The sequence below is a fragment of the Malus domestica genome, chromosome 12 (genome assembly GCF_042453785.1).
Source record: "Malus domestica chromosome 12, GDT2T_hap1".
Taxonomy (NCBI): domain Eukaryota; kingdom Viridiplantae; phylum Streptophyta; class Magnoliopsida; order Rosales; family Rosaceae; genus Malus; species Malus domestica.
This window is the reverse complement of record NC_091672.1, coordinates 25825594-25847542: the sequence shown is the minus strand read 5'-3', so window position 1 is coordinate 25847542 and position 21949 is coordinate 25825594. Positions and strand designations below refer to the sequence as shown.

At 37.3% G+C, this 21949-nt stretch overlaps 1 protein-coding gene and 1 long non-coding RNA gene across 2 annotated transcripts; both read right to left on the bottom strand.

Annotated features, from left to right (window-relative positions):
• Positions 1–1187: 1187 nt before the first annotated feature.
• On the bottom strand, positions 1188–3832 carry LOC139190225 (uncharacterized). The gene is made up of 5 exons (XR_011574308.1): positions 3629–3832; positions 3386–3545; positions 3212–3280; positions 2434–2492; positions 1188–1469 (listed from the first exon to the last, which is right to left on the bottom strand). It is a non-coding gene; the product is annotated as an uncharacterized lncRNA (long non-coding RNA).
• Positions 3833–17521: 13689 nt separating this feature from the next.
• LOC103450743 (MACPF domain-containing protein CAD1-like) lies at positions 17522–21722 on the bottom strand. Its single transcript, XM_008390116.4, has 7 exons — positions 20934–21722; positions 20012–20250; positions 19729–19924; positions 19553–19630; positions 19076–19259; positions 18800–18963; positions 17522–18381 (listed from the first exon to the last, which is right to left on the bottom strand). The coding sequence occupies exons 1-7, from the start codon at positions 21189–21191 to the stop codon at positions 17764–17766; spliced, it is 1737 nt and encodes a 578-aa protein (XP_008388338.2). The 5' UTR covers positions 21192–21722; the 3' UTR covers positions 17522–17763.
• Between the last annotated feature and the right edge of the window lie 227 nt (positions 21723–21949).

The window sequence follows — 21949 nt, the reverse complement described above, 5'->3', positions numbered from 1 at the left end:
CAATGTGACACATAGATTAGTGTTAAATTGTTATTAATAGGATAATACTTGTCTTCATATGTGAAAGAACACACATCTCACTTGTTGTAAATAAGGTATATTCATTATATAAATTTTAGAACCGGAATTATTCAAGTTTTTAATCTTTATTTGAATGCAATTATATATTATCCATATTAATATGTGTTATATACAGTACGGATGGACGATATCATTGAGATGTCATAATCATGATATATTGTATTAATACAGGTATATACAACATATAGCGATGTAACTATCAAGCACAATAACTCCTCCAATAATTTTATAATTCAATTCAAAACAACTAACAACTAGAATCGACGTTTACGTGTACGTTGTTAATCAACCTGTTTCCCATCAGGATTAGTAGGATTATACTCAAGCTAAAGAGTCAACAATCGGTACCTATACTTAATGTACTTTATGAAAGAAGTTCAATACAAAAGCACTTCTAAATATTTAACAATATAAACGTTTTTATCAAAGCTCGTCTCCTCTTTTTTAGTGTTGAGAATATCGATTACTAAAGAAAAATTCTAGAGTACTCTTGGTCATTAAAAATTCATTTTCCAAATAAGTGTACAAAGTATGAAATTGAATAGTGATATATTGCAAATTTACCATGCATGATTTTGGTTTTAAAAAAAAAGTAATGTTCACACTATTTTTAGTTTTTAACATATTTTTTTAGTTATCAAATTGAATTACTTAACAAAAAAAAAATAACAGAGATGATTAATCACATATGTTGTAAAATTAAAAGAAAATAATTTTTACACAACTTTTTTAGTTTCTCCAGAAGAATATGTGTTTACCATTTTTCGAACTAAATAGAAAAGTTCGAAAAGTCATCGATCTCACCATTACCAATATATATCAATCTTGTTTAATGTGGTATGGGTCAGTGTGCCACACCCGTTGGTATGTGAGCCGACCACATTGACATTGTGCCATACCTTGCCATGCACCGAAAGGCAAGAATGGGTCCATACTGTCAACATGAATTATTCATATTAACCTTCATGCACTCGTTCACGCGTGTGTAAAAGATAATTTTTAATTTATAACATATTACACGTGATTTACACGTTTTAAATGTATTTATATGCATAAATTGACAATAAAAAATCAAATATTTGAAGTAAATGAATAATGTTAGATCATGCTAGAATAAACCCCTCATAAACCAATTCAAGCAGCTGAATTTACATACTAAAATCGATCTCTATAGAATTTACAATAAGAATAGACAAAATTGACACACCCCATCCCGAAGGAGGGCATGCTGGCCGTCACGTGAGAATGACGTAACCATTTGCACAGTACGGAAGCTTTAATTATACAACTTCAAAGTTAATACACCCGAAGGTGCGTCCTAATTTGGTACATTCTGTCAGAACCCCGCTGAATTCCTCGTAGTCACCACACCTTTATGATTCCTGAACCTGGAGGGGCGCAAAACCAAAATTGAGTGGGTCAGTAAAACAATTCTTTTCCAAATCCAAACATTTCTCAAAACGTTGTAACCCCTCTCCGTAAAACTTGTATACTTTCCCATAAATGTAAAATATAAATATACATATACATATATATTCTCAAAACTTCATTTTTACTATCTCAACATTTTTCTTTATCAAATCATGTCATGCCATGTCTAATTCAACAGTTAAGTATGGATGCATCAACAATAATCATATCAGGTGCAAGAAAATAATCAACCGGAGACCCTACAATGGTCCTGTACAGCTGAATGTAGAGCTCAAAATCTCATCTAACCGGAGTCACAAACTGTGACCTGTACGGCCATGCCGGAGTCACCTAGTATGACCTGTACGGCACTACACTGCACATAAGTCGGAATTACCTAATGTAATCTGTACGACTTAATGGTGTAATAAAATGCTCTAGTGCTTTTCTCATCAATCATCTGTGCACATAATCTAAGGTCACCTACCAGTCGGAACCCCTCTAATGGTCTGTACGACTGGCATGTCGGAACCACCCCCGGTGGTCTGTACGACTAGCATCTACTTGGATCCAAGGTGAGCATGCGATGCGGTGAATAATAATAAGCACTAATACCAAGGTGCAGGTTATGAGCTCAACATATCTCAACATCATCATAACAGTAATAATACTCACCTGATACTCACATGTGCGTCCACAGCACCATTTCATATATATGCATCATATCTCAATTCATACTTTTCATATAATTTCATGCATGGCAATTCGATTCACATTTCTATATACTTTTCATATACTTTTATGCATGGCATCTCAATTCACATTTCAATATACTTTTCATATAATTTTATACATTGCATTTAAAGCATACTTTCATTAAATTTCAATTTCTGGGAAAACGTCAAGTATATATATATACGGAAAACAAAACTGCCCACTCACCTGGAGTTCGTCCAACAACTCCCTAACACCACACATCAAGGCGTCATGACGATCGCCGCCTAGAACAGTAATCAAATCCAGCCTCAGAATTCATATCGATAGAATATATAACTTATATAAAATACGTCACTACGTAGTTCGATCCGGAAGATCCACCACTCAGATTTTAAATCCATAACTTCCAGAGGTCCACAATATACCTCTAGGACAACTTCCTAAAATTTCATCACCATCCAACGGTCGGATCTCCGTCAATTAACAAAACTAAGTGACGGTTAACATTTTATTTTATGAACTTACAATTCCAATTCCGGAAGATCCGTAACTCGGATTCCCAATCCGTAAGTTCAAATAATCCTCAAATATTACGTATTACAACGTATCAAAGTTTGGTAACGATCCAACGGTCGGATCGTCAATTCATATTTTCACCTAAATGCAAAAACTATAAAACGTTATTTGAACACCTAACCAACAATCCTTAATAACTTTCTCATACGGTGCTCAATTTGGGTATATGAATATACCACAGTGATCTACTCGACGTCACGGACGTCGACATATTTTTAAAATAATTGTTTACTGTAGCACGCGCCCCCACGCGCCAAGGAAGGCACGGACCTACGCGCCCCCACGCGCACCTTCTTCTTCCTTGGGTCGCCGGACTGGTTTTTCCGGCGGCCGTTTTTCAAATTGCCATAACTTTGTCATTTCTCAACGAAATTAAGTGATTCAAAAACGAAAGTTGTAGCCCTTAAAGAGACAAAGAGAATGGTACCTTGCACAACACCTAGTTCGCCGTGGTTTGGCCGGAAACTGCTTCGAAAGCCTCGGAGGTTGCCGGAAACTGGGTATTTTTCAAATGAGTATAACTTCTTCAATACTCAACGAAATTGAGTGAAACAAAAAGGAAAGTTGTAGTACTTGACGAGACGAAGAGATTAATACCTACCTCGACTCCTAACTCGCCGGGGATTTTCCGGAAAAAGCCTCGAAAGCTCCGGCCAAACTTTGAACTTGTCGATCTCCGTGTTCTTACGTCCAAAAACTTCCAACGAAGCACTCCGAGCTTCCTTGGGACCTCACTAAGCTCGCTGTGATCTTGTTTTAGCCTAAATCGTAACCATTTAAAAGATCATGAACAGTACATAAACACGGGACCTTAAAAACTAGGGTTTTCCGAAGCAAAACTTACCTGAAAATGGTGTCTACGTGATCGTGGAGGTTCCAGGAGTTCGATGGTGGTCTTAACTCCGTCGTTGGTAGAAGTTTAGGGTGGTTTTGGAGCTTGTCCGTGTGAGTTCGAAGGAGAGGGAGAGAGAACTGAGAGTTTCGTGAGGGAGGAGAGAGAGAGACAGGGTACGGGAAAGAGGGAGAGAATTGAGGGGTGTGGGATCCTACCCAATCCCCAACTACGAAATTCTAACATAAAATTTAAGTCTAAGTCTCCACTCTACTTACCAAATTTTAGGAGCTTAGATATAACGAACGTAAAAATTATACCTTAGTCACGTATTGAGGCATTTTCGTAATTTCATGTCTTCTGAATTAAAAATTCCGGGACGGGCTGTGACAAAAATGATATTTAATGAACAATTGATTAAATCACATTATTACTAACTCATTGTGAGGCTATGTCCACTCATTCCCTCTTAGTATAGATAATATCTTTTGTTATTAAAAAAAAAAACAATCATTTGACAATTAATTTAAACACATTATTATCCACGGGCGAAATACATTTTTTATAACCAACATTACATGTTTCTTAAGATGTTTTGAACATGTTTAAAAATAGAGAAAATAAAATTGAATGAACAACTGATTGAATCACGTTCTTACTAGCCCATTTTGAGGCTAAGCTCACCCCCCCCCCCACTCCCCGTTAGTGTAGATAATATCATTAGTTAAAAAAAAACAATAATTTGATAACTAATTTAATCACATTATTATCAGCATACGAAAGACTTTTTTTTTATAACTGGCATTACACACCTCTTAAGATGTTTTGAACGTGTTTAAAAATAGAAAAATTGAATCACATTATTGCTAGCCTATTGTGATATACTAAAAAAAACAGCACAAAAAATTAACTATTAAAAAAAATATTAAAATAACTAAAATACCCCTACCTTATTTGATGCATTATTTTAGATCATGCTAGAAGAAACCCCTCATAAACTAATTCAAACAGCTGAATTCACATAATAAAATCGGTCTCTAAAGAATTTACAATAAGAATAGAGAAAATAATATTTAATGAACAATTAATTGAATCACATTATTGCTAGCTCATTGTGAGGCTAAACTCACCACCTTCCCCTTAGTGTGGATAATATCATTTGTTAAAAAAAAAAATTCATTTGACAACTAATTTAATCATATTATTATCCGCGTGCGAATAACCTTTTTTCATAACCGACATTATACGTTTCTTAAGATATTTTGAACGTGTTTAAAAATAGAGAAAATAAAATTGAATGAACAACTGATTGAATTACATTATTGCTAACCTACTGTGACACTAAGCTCATCTTCCTCCCCTTAGTGTAGATAATATCATTAGTAAAAAAAAAAAACAATCATTTGACAACTAATTTAATCACATTATTATCAACATGCGAAAGACTTTTTTTATAACCGACATTACACACCTCTTAAGATGTTTTGAACGTGTTTAAAAATAGAGAAATTAAATCACATTATTGCTAGTCTATTGTAAGGTACTAATGACACATCTCAACCTAGAACGTCCACTAGGATTCCAAATCGAGCTATTCTAGCCGACACCTGGAAGGTGACGAAACCTTAAAGTGTAGTGATGTGAAAAATGTAAATTAATTTAAACCTAAAAGTGTCTAAATATAAGAGTCCACTGGTGAGCAGGAATGAACTCATTTCACACGGGATGTTAGAATATGAGTATAGTAAAATAGGGTGAGAATTATATCATCGAAAGTATTCGTTTGCACCAAGATTTTCTATTATTCATCGTCGACACAAAAGCTCTGCTATTAGAATCTGGAGGGACGAAAAACAGAAGAGTGAGTGGGCACAAAAATAAAGGTTTATAAAATCGATTTGTTTTTTGAACATACTAACCCCTCGCTGTAAAACAAGTATAGTTTCCCGAAAATCATACTACATATAAGTATGAAATCAAATACATGCCAACAATAAATCTAGAAATATGCCACAGCAGAATATTTCAACAGCAATATGAATATAATCATGTGCTCAATAATCTATATTAGCACACAAGTCGGAGTCACCTAATAGGACCTGTACGACTGCACCTATTGCTCATCAATCTATGTTAGCACACGAGTCGGAGTCACCTAATGTGACCTGTACGATAGGGCTGGGTGTAATAATATACGCTCTAGTGCTACAATCACGTGAAGGCTAGCGCTATGCGATAGTCACCTACGAGTCGAAGTCGCCTAATGCGACATGTACGACAGGCTAGCACCTAACTTGGATCCAAGGCCAGCATGTGGTGCGGAAGGTGAACAATCACGTGAAGGCTAGCCCTAGCCCGGGACGGGAGCACTAAAGCCGGGGTGCAGCAATGATGAGTGAACTATATGAATATAAGCATGTCATAATGATGCAATAATCCCAATCAACATAACGAGCTTACCTAAACTTACATGCGCATCTCGTACCATTTCATAACAATACAATATTCATGAGTAGCTAAAAATGCATATGAAATGCCATGACAATAAAAAACTCAACCACAACAATATTTTTTAAATTAAGTAAATTATGGCATAAAATGCATAAACCAATTTAAAAGCATTTGTGGAAACTATACAATATATATATATATATATGGAAACAAAATGCCCACTCACTGAACATGACGTCGAGTTGAACCCGCCTCGCGGCATCGAGAGTCCTTGCAATGCGTTTTGCCTAGAAACGAAACATTTAACGTTAATGTATTAACGTATAAACGCATTTTTCATACAAAGTACGACTATTACTATTTTAAAATGATCAAATTTCAGAAAACGAAGGACGAATTCGGGTCCGGCACGTCGAGGAACCTAAGGAGGGATCTCGGGTTCTTCTTAGCGCCGCCGCACGTGCCGGCACCATGATTTTTTTGCAGATTTTTCCCTCAACTTTTAGAGCTTATTACGAGCTCGATTCTCAACCAAATTCAATGATTCAAAAGCCAACTAGAAGCTAGAAATGTGGGGAACATGTTTGTACCTATTTGAAGTCGAATAGTGGCCAGAGTTTGCTGGGAAAATGGTCTGAAAGTGGCCAAATGGCCACGGGTCCAAGTTTTTCATATTCTGGGAAATTTCATCCCAAATTTCACCGCTAATTTCTAGCTCGCTACCTAACCATTTTTAGTGCTCTACCTATGTATTTGAAGCTCTTAATGAGGAGAATAGTATCGTACCATCATGAGGTCAAAACATGGTCGGAGTCGGCCGAAAAAATGATCTGAAAGTGGCTCAAAGGCCACGGTTCATTCCTTCCACAAATATGGGGAAAATCCTTCCCCAAGCTGCGATCTGCATTAAATCACCCACAAACATCCTATTTAAGATTAGAAATATCACCAAGGGATTAAAATAATAAATATTCGAAGTTGGGGGGGCTCCAAAATCACCTTGGTTATGTACGATGGGAAGTTGCGGTGAAAAATGGCACATGAGGGTAGTGATGGTGGTCCGCCGCAAGAGCCATGGTGGCTGTACCATTTTTCCACCATGAAATGGTAATGGTGGTCACGCTGGTTAAGTCGCTACCTCTGTGAAGTGAGTGCAGCAAGAGAGCTCGATAGGGAGAGCCTAAGAGTGAAGAATAGTGTCCGAGATAAAGAGTGGTATGGTGAAGCTTACCGAAGAAGGCAGTGGGTGATGGTTGATGTTGGTTGAACTTGCAGAGAGAGGGAGCTGACAGAGGTAAGGGAGGAAAGATGAGAGAGTGAGGGGAAAATAAAGGAGACATGGAGGGATACATGGGGAGAGGAACACGGGAGGGAAAAGAAATAGGGCACCAAAAATGGGGTGCCATGTGTCAGTCATGTAATGGTCCAAAGTAGAGAAATATCTCCATTTGTGAACTTACCATAATACCCTTACCTTTCGAATTCGGTGATATCCCCATTTTTGCTCCAAATTCAAATCCATTTGTGCCCACGCATTCGTATCGTCGAGTACTACACAAATACGCTAAAAGAATGAGTCTTACGTCTCTCTAACCGATGGTCAACGAAAGTCAAAATCTTTGCCTCAAGGGGCATTTTCATAAAATCACTAATTTAAAACTTAAAATTAGGGATGAGTTGTCATAACTAATTAAAAAAAAACAACACAAAAAATTAACTATTAAAAAAAATTTGTTAAAATGATAAAAATACCCCTGCTTTATTTGATGCATTATTTTAGGATGTCTTTGAAGTTTTTTGTCTTAGGGGCATTTTTGTCTGAATATTTTTGTTGAAACTTGGTGACACCAAAAAAATTGTTCATGTTCACCTTTTGTGTTGGCTTTATATACAGATAATTGTTATAAATAGGCAAAATTTAGAGAGATAACATTTACTCGGGATAGGAGCGAAGCAATTGCAAAATATTATACCAACATAAGTTGTTGCAGAGGAAGTAATGTATATTATGGCTATTAGATGTTTTTCTCTTCCAAGTCTAATTTGATCAAATGTAGTGCTCTATTTATAGAGCAACCTCATAGGAAACAAACAAATGACACTATTAAACTTGTGAAAGAGTTACTATATACATGTGGGAAAACATACCCACTATTTTACAACACTCACACTTGGATGCCCACATATCAACATCAGTTGCCTTATTAAAACCTTGCTTGAAAAAACCCAATGGGAAAAAAACCCTAGCGAAGGAAAAAGAGTACAACTTTACCCGGATGGTGTTGAGCATGCTTATGTTGCCTCGTTAAAACCTTGATAGGAAAAACCTAGTGGGAAAAATCCTAATTAAAAGGAAAAAGAGTACAACATGCATGTATCATGGATGCTCCCCCTGATTCCACATTCTTCAAATTTGTAAGCCGACGTAATTCGATTCCCTGCACCAACTTCTGAAATGTGCACTTTGGCAGAGATTTGGTGAACAAGTCTGCTAAATTTTCATTGGAACGGATTTGTCTGACTTCAATAACTTTACCCTTCTGAAGCTCATGTGCATTAAAAAATCTTAGAGATATGTGTTTAGTCTTATCACCTTTGATGAATCCTTCCTTCATCTGGGCAACACAGGCTACATTATCTTCATGGATGACAGTTGGAGTGTCTGTCTTTGAAGGTAAACCGCATGAATTCCGGATGTGATGGATCATTGATCTTAACCAAGAACATTCATGACTTGCTTCATGTAAAGCAATTATTTCCGAGTGATTGGAAGATGTAGCAACTAGCGTTTGCTTTGTTAATCGCCATGAAATTGCAGTATCTCCATTAGTGAACACATATCCATTTTGTGAGCGGGCTTTATGCGGATAGAAGAGAAAACCAGCATATGCGTATCTAACAAGGATCTGTTCATTTTTGGGCTTGTCTGAGTAAAAGAGGCCCATATATGTTGTCCCATGAAGGTATCGTAGAACATCTTTGACTCCCTTCCAATGACGAATTGTTGGAGTAGAGTTGTACTTGGCTAACAAGTTAACTGAAAAAGCTATATTTGGTCTAGTACATTGTGCTAAATATAATAAAGCACCTATTACGCTCAAATATGGTACTTCTGGACCAAGGACCGGTTCATCATCTTCTTTTGGACGGAATGGATCTTTCTTAATGTCCAAATAACGAACGACCATTGGGGTGCTAAATGGATAAGCTTTGTCCATGCCAAATCACTTCAGTATTTTTTCAATGTAAGCTGATTGATGGACCAAAATTCCATTAACACAATGCTCGATCTGCAGGCCGAGACAATATTTTGTTTTCCCAAGGTCTTTCATTTCAAATTTGCTTTTCAGATATTCAGCAGTTTTGTTGAGCTCTTCAGGGGTTCTAACTAGGTTCATATCATCGACGTATACTGCCACTATAGCAAATCTAGTATTTAATTTCTTAATGAACACACAAGGGCAGATGACATTGTTGGCATATCCTTCTTTAATCAAATACTCACTGAGACGTTTATACCACATTTGCCCACATTGTTTCAGCCCATATAGTGATCGCCTTAATTTGATTGAGAACATACCTCGTGGTTTGTTAGTTGCTTCAGGCAACTTAAGTCCTTCTGGGACTTTCATATATATGTCAATATCTAATTCTCCATATAGATACGCGGTGATGACATCCATAAGTCGCATGTCAAGTTTTTCTGAAATCACAAAACTTATTAAGTAACGAAACGTAATTGCGTCCATTACAGGAGCGTATGTCTCTTCATAATCAATTCCAAGTCTTTGTGAAAAACCTTGTGCAACGAATTGTGCTTTATATCTTGCAATCTAGTTTTTCTCGTTGCGTTTCCTTGTGAATACCCATTTGTAACCTACGGGGTTCACACCAGGCAGGGTTTGGACTACTGGTCCAAAAACACTTCTTCTTTCTAAGGAATTTAATTCTACCTGGATTGCATCTTTCCACTGAGGTCAATCTTGTCTCTGTCTGCATTCATCAATAGAGCGGGGCTCAATATCATTACTTAATATAATTTCAGTGGCTATTACAAATGCAAACATGTCGTCGATGATTATTTCATTTCGATCCCACAATTCATTAGTACATGCATAATTTATGGATATTTCTTTACTTTCATGTACTTCTGTCTCTTCAGGGACAGGTGTCCCATCAAGGACATTTTCTTTTTCTAGAAGTATAGAATCATGAATTGTGGATTTATTATTCAATTTCTTTTCTTGAATGATTTCATTTGGGTTCAACTGTGCCCTCATCTTTCTCTTTCGAGGGGCTGAATCTTTTGAACCTGAGTGTCTACCACGCTTCAGGCGTGCATTGGATTAATCATTCGCTACCACTTTATTTTGTCCAACAGGGACATCAATTCTTGCAGGTGCGTTTGCAGCTGGTATATGTGACTTTGTCACTTTCAAAGCATCATTAAATGCATCTGGCATTTGATTAGCAATACCTTGAAGATGAACGATCATTTTCACTTCATTTTCACATTGAATGTTTCGTGGATCAAAATGAGATAAGGTGGGAACAACCCATGTCAGCTTTTGCTGTTCTTTTGGAACAGCCTTTTCTCCCCCTAATAACGGGAAAACTGTCTCATCAAAATGACAATCAGAAAAACGAGTTGTAAACATTTCACCAGTCAAAGGTTTCAAATATCTAATGATAGATGGTGAATCAAAACCCACATAAATTCTCAGTATGCGCTGAAGTCCCATTTTAGTTCGTTGTGGCGGTGCAATAGGCACATAAACAGCACAACCAAAAACTCGTAAATGTGAAATATTTGGCTGATGTCCAAACACGAGTTGTATTGATGAGTATTGGTGGTTGGCTATAGGTCTCGGTCGAACCAATGATGCTGCATGTAAGATGGCATGTCCCTATGCAGAGACTGGCAATTTCATTTTCATGAGCAGAGTGTGGGCTATTAATTGAAGCCGCTTGATAAATTCCTCTGCTAAAACATTTTGGGTATGGACATGAGGAATAGGATGTTAACATCAATGCCCAGTGCCATGCAGTAATCATCAAAGGTTTGAGACATAAATTCACCCGCGTTATCAAGTCGAATTGACTTAATGGGATGATCTGGGAATTGTGCTTGCAACTTAATTATCTGAGCAAGAAGTCTCGCAAAAGCTACATTTCAAGTAGACAATAGGCAAACATATGACCATCGGGTAGATGCATCAACCAAAACCATAAAATATCGAAATGGTCCACAAGGTGGTTGAATAGGTCCACAAATATCTCCTTGAATTCTTTGCAAAAATGATGGGGATTCATCATCAACCTTTAGTTATGATGGTCTAATTACCAACTTCCATTGGTAATGATTATACGCATCATGGTAGATCCTGGATGACCTAGACGATCATGCCAAAGCATGTAAACCTTTGAATCAATGAACTTCTGGTTCATGACAGTATATGCCTCAACTGTCTTTATGTATGTATAATACAATCCACTCGATAAACCATGCAACTTCTCCAATATACGCTTCTGGGTATCATTGGAGGTAATGCATAAATATTCCACATTTTCTACACTTTTCGTTTCAATGTGGTATCCATTTAGACGTATGTCTTTAAAACTCAACAAATTTTGAATGGATCGAGTAGCATATAACGCATTCTTTATGGACAATATTGTTCTATTTGGTAACATAATCTGGGCTTTTCCTGAGCCTTCAATTACATCTGATTGCCCTGATATTGTTGTTACCTTTACTTTTGCAAGTACCAAATTCGAGAAATACTTTCGATCTCGAAGTATTGAATGCGAGGTTGCGTTGTCTACAAGACAAAAGTCTCCGCCATTACTCTTGTTTTGAGAATAACCATAATTTTTATCCATGTTCTCTGAGTAAAGAAAAAGCAGTTTATTCATACTGGAATACTACTTTTATTGAATTAAAAATGCAAGCATTAAACCACAAGTACAAATAACAAGAGTATATTAAACATAAATAATTTAATCGGACCCATAAACTTCATTCCCTCTTTCATTAATAAAGTATGTAGCATCCAGGTGGGTTGTGTTTAACTGTCCTTATAAATTGGTCACTGGATCAGGGGTTTCTATTGGTTGAGTTTGGTCGAAGAAATTGATCTCAACACCCTTCTCCTTGAAGGAGGCTTGATACAGTTCCACCAGATGCTTTGGGGTGCGACAAGTACGCGCCCAATGTCCGTTGCCACCACACATATGGCAAACTCCTTCAGGATTTCTAGGAGTGTTCATATGAGCTTTTCCTTTCTGGGGATTTGCATTTTTAAAGCTCGGACCTGGATTATGCCTTGGAACCTAGTTGTGAAATTGGACACCATGGTTCTTGCCTTTCCCGTTCCACCGGCCTCGCTTGTGGCCACGTCCTCATTTGTAATTATTGCCACAGGAGGATATGGTATTCCTTTCAAGGGAAGCAGCATTCACTTCTGGGAACGGTGCTGATCCAGTAGGTCGGGAATTATGGTTTTTCATCAGTAGCTCATTGTTCTGTTTAGCTACCAGGAGCACATATATCAGCTGGTTATATTCAGTGAAGCCTCGCGCTCTATACTACTACTGCAAGAGCATGTTAGAGGCATTAAATGTGCTGAAAGTCTATTCCAATAACATCTCCTCAGTAATAGTATCCCCACAGAGCTTCATCTGAGAGGTAATTCTGAACAACGCCGAATTGTACTTAGCCACTGAATTGAAATCCTGGATCCTTAGGTGAGTCCAGTCATAGCGAGCTCTTGGAAGAATCACTGTTGTCTGGTGATTGTATCTGTTTCTCAAAGCCTTCTAGAGGGCTAACAGATCTTCAACCGTTAAGTACTCGCTTTTTAGTGCCAATTCAAGATGGCGACGAATAAAAATCATGGCCTTCACCTGATCTTGAAAGGATGAGCTGCTCTCTTCCCTGATGGTATCACCAAGATTCATTACTTCCAGATGGATCTTGGTATCCAGTACCCAGGTAAGGTAATTCTTCCCATTAATGTCCAGGGCAGCAAAATCAAGCTTTGCCAAGTTTACCATTTTCTTTTCTGGAAAAAAATGAGGTGGGTAAGAACTTGCAATAATATGTGTTCTGTAGGAATATATTGTTAGAACTTCTAGTTCCTACAAATTTTTGATCTTCAGGCCAAAATGTTAAGTACTCGAAACTTCAGGCTCGAGATTTACATGATTAATGAGAAGGGCAATTGTACCGCACCATTCTCATCGAAACAAGTATAGGATGGGCGATTATTCCGCACTACTTTAAACAACAAGAAAATTTAAATATGTAGAGCAAGGTGGACGATTATACCGCACCACCTAATAGCCATAATATACATTACTTCCTCTGTGAAGGGAATTCACTCCCGTTCTCCCTTCACCCCCTTTGCCCTCCCCGTTCTCCTTCACCACTGCCGTTGCGCCCTCCGTGAAGGGAATTCACTCCCGAAATAGAAAAAAGCACCCAAACCAAAAGCTAGCTCTGAGAGTGTTGAGATCCATCAATCCACCAAGAAACACAATATCCACAGCCACACCTGCATAAAAAGTCACCAAATGTAATAGGAGAACGGGGAGGGCAAAGGGGGTGTGCAGGACACACTTGTTCAGACATGAATTGTTCCACATTTCACCCAATTTTTCTGTTAAGCCGGTTCGGCAGTGGGCTGTGGATGAAGGGTCTTGAGTCAAGATGGAGTTCAAAACTCCAAGATCTAACTCCTAATTATGGGTTGGAAAAGATGGGGAGGAAAGAAGAGTGCGATGGGGAAGGGAAAAGAGGCAGACGATTAGAGAAGGTAAAACTGAGACAAAAGCTCAGTGGGAAACATAGCAAAAGAAACAGGGAAGAAAAGAAGAAAAAACAAAGAAAAAAGGGGGCTGCCACCGACCCCATAGCCAAAGGCTAGGGCCAGCGATAGTGGGTGGTTCTAGTTTTTTGGCTCACTTATTTGAACAGTCATGGTTAACTCACATCAACATCTTATTTTAATTATTTACAGAGAGAGAAAAAATAAAAAGTGTGAGATGAGGGGAAGGAAGGAAAGCAAAAGTGTGAAAAATACATGTACTTTCGCAATCACACATGATGAGTTCAGTTTCCTATAATTCTATGAAGAGTAATGTTAGAGAGACCAAAATTTTAAATCAAATTTGCAAACCAAATGATGTGTCACCATTAATCAACGCTTAAGCACATTAATCAATGTTTAAGTAATTATCCAATCATTAACCACCACATCATTTGATTTGAAAAATTTAATCTTCCTAACATTATCTTTCTACGAAACTTACCGAATTTAACTTACTTTTGTTGTACAAATGAAATAATGTACTTGTGCATTTCATATGCAATCCTTAAGAAAAACCAAAAATACAAAAACAAAACAAAACAACTAAAGCAGAGCAAATTACCACGGGCATGCCACAGCCCTCCTCTTCAACACTTCGATTTGCCCAAGACTGCTTTCTTGCATATCGCTAAATATCGTGGCGGAATTGTGGCCGTACTCTTTAGAAGGTAACGTTTCTAACATAAAATCTTTTTTTTTTTATTACTCCATTGATTAAAATCCTATTTATTTTCAATTTTTGATCAAGGTTCTTGGGTATTAATAACATCATTAATTATTTGAATAATAAAATATTTTTATTTTTAAATATATTCCTTTAATGTTAAAAATGTTATAATTAGTATATTTATATTTATGCCTAAATTTTTTATCATATATTTTTATTTTTAGTTTGTACCTATTTTTAATTTACAAATATTTTTTAATTTGTACCAATTTTCTTTTCATTTTTTAAAGTTTTATTTGTGTTTGTACCCATGTGTATACCATCACGTGACATTGTATATTTAATCAATGATAAAAAAATTACATATGGTATATTTATGTTTTATGCCTAAACTTTGTATCATATATTTATATTTTTAGTTTGTACCCACTTTTAATTTGCAACATTTTTTTTTAATTTGTAGTATTTTCTTTTTAGTTTTATTTTGTACCCATGTATTAATTTCTTTTAGCACCTATATTTTTAAAACTTCATTTGTATTCATAATTTTTAATCTTTTATATGTACCCTAATTTATTTCTAATGTACCCATTCTTCTTTATTAATGTATCACTTTGTTATATGTGAAATGTATTCATTTTTTTAACACTATGGATACATTCTTTTGCCATTTATTATTTCTTATTTTTACATAGTTTTTATCCATTTATTCAATCAAAATATTTGAATTTTTTTTATTGTAACCGTTTCTAATAGTATTATAATGAGGGATTTAAAATTTATAGGATTATAAATCTCATAAAATATCAAACAATTAATGTCAAAACTATAAAAATATAAATATTAATAGTAATATAATAAGGTGTACAAAGTCAAGGGACATTGATCAAACTTTGAATACTATTAAGGTTTAAATCAAAGAATGTTAAGGATTAGGGACCGCATTCAAAATATCCCTAAAAAAATAGTACCAATTTGCTAAATACATGCATGTTGTGGATGCAAATTTCTTCCTCCTCGATCTTGGACGATTTTGCACCTACAAAACAATTAACACCTTAGGTTAAGGCCAAGAGCCTCACGCGCCCACGATGAATGGGGGGGGCTTTGGCCGAAGAACCTCCGATGCCAAAGTTATAATTTAGAGAGAAAGAGTGTTTAGAGAATTTTGGGATTTTTGCCAAAGTGTTGGAATTAGCTTTTTGGTGAGAATGGGAGTATATTTATAGGGATAGGAGGTGGCTAGGGTTTTTAGGTTTAATTTAGGTTTAATTAGCCAATTTATTTGGCTATTAAACATAAGATGAATGTTTTGGTGGTTTTTGAATTTATTGGGTAATAAAAAGGAAGAAATGGTGAAAAAGGTAGAAAAAAGTGATGGATTAGGTTTTGAAATGGGGATAGCCGGCCATGTGGTGTTTTAGGGTTGAATTGGATGTATTTTGTAGTTATTTGGATATAATGGATGGTTTAATTGACAATTAATGGGTTAATTAGGTAATAAACCCATTAATTAGCCAATTAACATAATTTAAAAGGAATGTGTTTGGGAATTACCTTGTAGAAAGGATTTGATGAGATGGACTTTGAATTGTTACCTATTTTGGGCACTTCTGTCTTGGTTGAAAGAGGGTTGCCCGCTGCTTGCGCGTAGGAACCTCGTTGTACTGCAAGGGTATTTTTGTCATTTTTGTCCAAAAATCCACGTGTCGCCCTGTGAATATTTTTGGCTCCACACATGTTATATTGTTAAGTTGTGAACATGAAAGCACAAATAAACAAAATAAAATCGTTAAATCAACGGTTAGATTAACTGTCTGACAATATAATATAAAACAGTTCTATTGATTATTTACTTGGTTGTAATTTCTTGTTTAGTGTTCCATGTGTGACGAAGGCATAAGGTTCACCATAAATGGCCACTCATACTTCAACTTGGTGTTGATCACAAATGTTGGGGGTGCAGGGGATGTCCGTACAATGTCTACCAAGGGTTCTAGAACAGGGTGGCTGCCCATGTCAAGAAACAGGGGTGGAAACTGGCGGAGCAACTCCTACCTCAAACGCCAGAGGCTCTCCTTCAGAGTCACCACTAGTGACGGACGCAGGCAGAGTCACCAGCTACAATGTAGTGCCCGCCGGCAGTTTGGACAGACCATTGAAGGTGGCCAGTTTTAGATCATTTGTGGAAGCAGCGAATTGTTTATAGACTTATGGATCATTTGAAAACACTTCTAAAATAACTAAAGTGTTTTTGATGAAAATGTTTTTGAAATGAATTTTTAGTAAAAATACAAGTAGATCCTGAAAAAACATTTTAAGTGCTTTCTGCAAGAATCACATGTCTGATACTTCTGAAACATAAAATCAATTTCACCAAAAATACTTTCAGTTATTTTAAACACTACCAAAATGAGCCGTTATATATCCATAAAACTGCCTTGCAGTTTGTATCTTTGATTTTTGTAAAATAAGATTATAATGTCACATCAATGATGTAAATGCAATTTTTGTACATCGAGCTAAGTATACCACCAAGTTTATGTTTTGTCTCATTTATTATTATTTTTTGGTAAATACACACAACAGAAAATACAAATAAAATCGGTTATAAACTATTAGTGAACAACAAAATTGGAGGAAACCCGACGCTGAACTACATATTTAGAAAGTAAACACAAATAGAACCGATTACAAACGTTTAACATAAACAAGAGGAATACAAAACTAACAATAAACTGTATATGAACCAGAACTTAGTGCTCCTTTATTGACATTTCAAATTTCCTCAAGTTTCAATTTTAGTAAAACCTTGGTAACCAGATTCATTTGCGTATGCTTTCCTTTATTTTTGTTAAGCTTTGCTAAATATATGAAAGAGAACAACTCTCCTCCCAGAGGAACAATTAAATTGAATTTGATCCTAGAAAATGAGGTATATAATTGCTCTACAACAAGGTTTCTTTCATCAAATTAACTTAACATATCAAACCTTTTACTTATAAACACATCAAGAGGCAGCATCCATTCACTCTAAGACCACCCAAAAGACACAAATCTTCGTCCCACTCTCTCTCTCTGTCCATCAAAAGACACCGCCTCTCATCTAACAAAAAACCACCACTGTGCACATCAATCTTGCAAAATGTATAAACGACTCAATAACTTAGTAACGAATATTTCATTCTTAAAACAATTTTCCCTCTCTCCACGCCAAGCTTTCCACCCGTAACCAACCAGTGACCAGGATGGTCTCGCGGCCCCTTGCTCATCTCAGACATGTCTACAAACTTCGCCAACTTGTTGCCAGCGACATGTTCTCTTAAACCTGAACTTGAGTCGCCAGTGGATGTTGCTTTCTTCGACTTTTCATTTGGTGTATAATCCCACACGGATCTCCGGATGGTGCAGCCTGGCAGCCTGGAATATAATAGCTTCATGTACAAGACATTTCTCGATCCAAAATCCCACACTCCGAGCTGTGCTCCAGTGACCATGTAGACACCAGAGTGGTCCCCTGTGAAGGCTTCAGGGTTCTCAATTGGTGCAGTGCTCACATGAGAGAAGTTTTTCCATTTTAATGGTTCGAACCATCGGCTGTCTTGCTCTTCAGGTCCTTGCCACTTGGGTGCACCAATTGCGACATCGCTGCCCCAATATGGCCGAAGGATATTTGGTAGAGATGCTAAGTGCTGAAGATGAATACAAAGTCGATTATGCTTGCTTCCTTCTAGACATAACCGTATGCCTGTCACTGGCTTCCGTCCAACAGTAACCTGCAGATCACAAAACCTTGTTAATGGAGATTACATAAACAGCCTAGGAGGATTAAACCATGAATCGAACTCAGAATGAGAGATCACAAAAAATAAAAAAATGGCTATTAGACATCTCAAGGACATGATGTCCCACCAGTGCGCTGTACATGATGAATTGAGGAGTTAAACGATAAGCATTAATGTTTTTGTCATGTCAATTAGACTGCTTAATGTTTTAGTTTTACCACTTAGCCATTGGAACCCACTCCAACGCTAAGGAAGCAGGATGCACTTAATAAGGTCTTCCGTTAGATCTCATGCAATTCAGGCCCCACCCAACGAGAAAATTGAGCAAATTTTTGTCTCATTCTGTCCAAAGACGAGTACAAGCCTCCCAAAGGATGGAAGAGCTCAGCGAAGAGAGATTCATTGCTACCTGTTCTTGGCTGACATAAAGCTTTTGCCCCATTATGCTGAATTGCAAGGATGGGCAAACAGGTTCCTTTCTTTGGTGTCCAATATTTCTGTCGGGCATAGGAGCCCATATTCGGGAAATTTGAAACTCTAGGAAATATCTCAGCTCTTCAATTGGAGGCTTATCTGCAAGAAGGATTTCAAAACCGTTTAGTAGGCTTACCTTACTGCTAATGATAGAGTACATTACAGGAAAAAGAAAACTCTAACCCATCTATGATGAGTTCAGTTGTTATACATTCAAGGTAAAGACCAATAGCTCGAGTAAGGTGCTCTTTTCCAGGTATCTCTTCAAGTAGGGCTGTTATGGGAAAAAATGTCATCTCGATTACGTCTGGAGAGGACCGGACAGTTCTTGCCCATCGGGTGTGGTTTTGTTCCAGATCGTCTCCTCCTCTTCTTCTAAAAATGACCGTGACATCCTGCATCAACAATAATTGACGGTAATGAGAAATAACATATCGAAGAAGTAATAGAACTCAGGTAAAAATGCAAGTAAATGTTCAAAGGTATGCCAAAATCAAGGGCTGGTGAGAGCTTACTCTATACTTCTTATGTATTTAAGAAATGGTAAATAAGATTACATTCAAGGAAAATGGAGGTTCAGAGAAAGAAGCAACTTTATACTTTTTTATACTTTTTTAAACTTATTTCTTATAATAAACCATCAAGCGCAACAGAGATATTGGATACAAATTATCAATACGTTACATACTTCTTTCCCAGCAAGATATGGTGCCGTAGTGGGTTGAGGATATATCCCTTGACTGTTGAATAAACCAGGATCACCGCCCTGAAATATATATAATGATACTCAGTCAAAACCTAAATTTCAAGTAAAGACAGAGGCTACAAAATAATAAAAAGGAAAAGAAACAAAGCGGAACTAGCCTTATCATTGGATTTCATTTGACATGAACTTCTATTGCTTTTTGTGTCTGAGAACCTCTGAGTTGCAAAATCCTGGACATAGCTTTTGATCTCCGTGGTTGACAAAGTAGATGATTGGTGTTGTTTAACATAAATTACATCTTTTCCACCAATTGTTACCGATGTTATGACATGAGTTCCAAAATTTTCAATGAAGCTGTCAAGAAAAAGTAACCAATCTTAAATAAGGAACATTTGAAACTATTTCATCACAAGTTTCTACTAAGGCTATACATATTCATACCTAGCCAAAGATGCTGGATCCCAACTCCTCGGGACAGCCTGTTTCACATTTTCTTGCAACACTATTGGTGATTTAAAAAGCTTGACCTTAGCAAGTGGAATATAAAATCCATCCACAGAAAGGGTCTTCGTGGCTGCAGCATCAATATGCTTTGAACCAGTGAAGCTAAATGCGAAGTTGAAACTCCCAAGAGGAAAGCCGCCAGATGCGTTAGACTTTTGATTGAAATACTCAACCATCTGCAACCATTTGCCATAAGGATCATGTTAAATAACTTTATGCCTCTCTATCACGCACGCGCGCGCACACACACATAGTTAAAAGGTAGCGACAGCCTCTTAAAAAATGCAACAGATATATAAATGTTCTTGAGTGCACATAATTAAAAACTAAATTTGACCCTAGTTTGGTTACTAAACTCGCTCAAACAAGTACCTACAGGCGTTCAATTGCCCGTTTATTTTCTAGTCCAGTACATTATTAAAAAGGATTAACACAATGCAGCTAGTGCATTAGTACCTATTGGGGAAATAATTTTATTAGCATTGTTATCGCACATTAACCGTGGCAGAACACAAAACATGGAGTCGGAGCCGTAAGGAGCTGAACATTTTCCATGCCTTCACATTAATCCGATCCATAATTTAAAAATAAAACCACCTATGAAGTTCCTTTTAATCTTCTGCAACTACCCATCATTTCTTACGCAAATTTGCAACATATTTCTCAATGAACATCAATCTCATAACTTAAACACTTATCCACTTTCCCTACAATCACATCATAGTAAAATGTTTGCAAAATTGCAACCTAAACCCAATTCACCAACTCTTGCAACATCCACCAAAACTCTCAAAGCAAACACAACAACCTAAGTGCACAATCAAACAACAATTCGAGACAACGAAATCATAAGCATTACCTCATCAAAACTGCAGACTCCAGAGCTCTGCCGGCCGCCAGCCTCCTGCGAATGCCTGATGTCCCTGGAAACACCCGGCACAACAATATCATCATAGAGGCGGAGATCCCTGGTGTGCTCCTCGTCAAGCTCCAGAATCCTCGTACCCGCCGCTCCCTTACAGTAGAGCAACCTTGTATCGAAGTTCACGTCGAAGCCTCTTCCTAATGCCTGTACGGAGTTCACAGCTGTGTGCAAAGCTCCTGCATTTTCTCCCATTTCTCATCACACTACTGCCCCAAACCCCTCTCACTCTTCCTCTGATCACGGATGATAAAACCCGACCCGAAATCCGAAACCCAAAACCCAGTTGCCTGTTCGGGTTCTGGAGCTCAATTCGAAGGACCAAGTTGGAAACTTTCCCGGAAACCCACAGGGGATTGGAGAATCGTGGCGTTTTCTGAATTGGGTTTTTGGAGATTTCTCTGTTCGAACATATTCTCTGGAAAGCTCGGGACTTTTTCTTCGGCTGACTTCTCTCTCTCCCTCCCCTCCGTGTTCTTCGGCTGCTAAGTTTGACTGTGAAAAATCTTCGATTGGAAATCGATATGTCGAACAAGCTGGAGCTCTTTCTCCTTCTTCCTCTAGATCTCAAAAATCCATGGAAAGATTATCCAATCTTTCTCATTCTCTTTCTGCGTGTGTACTTCTCCCTTTCTCTCTCTCTCTCTACGGTCTACAATTCTCTCTCTCCCTCTCTCTCTCTCTGTGTAAATTTCGCTTACTTTCTACCAGCTTGCGAGTTACAACGAGGAGAGGGCATTGACTTCGAGGATTTGTTTTTGGGCAACGTGATTCCGCCACGTGCGTTTCTGATTTGATCAGACGGCGAGGGTTGCAGCTCAATTGTTGTTGCCTTGTTGGTCTGACTTTCTTTCTATTTTGTTTTATTTTACTAATTTATTTTTGGCTCAACATCATTCGAGAAATTTCACAAAGGCAAAATATCGGAAGTGGTGGATTATCCCACTGAAATT

Bases quoted from the DNA above. Each gene is read 5' to 3' on its own strand.
- LOC103450743 (XM_008390116.4), bottom strand. From the start codon at position 21,191: ATGGGAGAAAATGCAGGAGCTTTGCACACAGCTGTGAACTCCGTACAG. The intron at 19,631-19,728 runs GCTAGTTCCGCT...TATATATTTCAG, and splicing joins AAATGAAATCCAATGATAAG to GGCGGTGATCCTGGTTTATT. The intron at 18,382-18,799 runs GTAGCAATGAAT...TGTGATCTGCAG, and splicing joins TTTATGTCAGCCAAGAACAG to GTTACTGTTGGACGGAAGCC.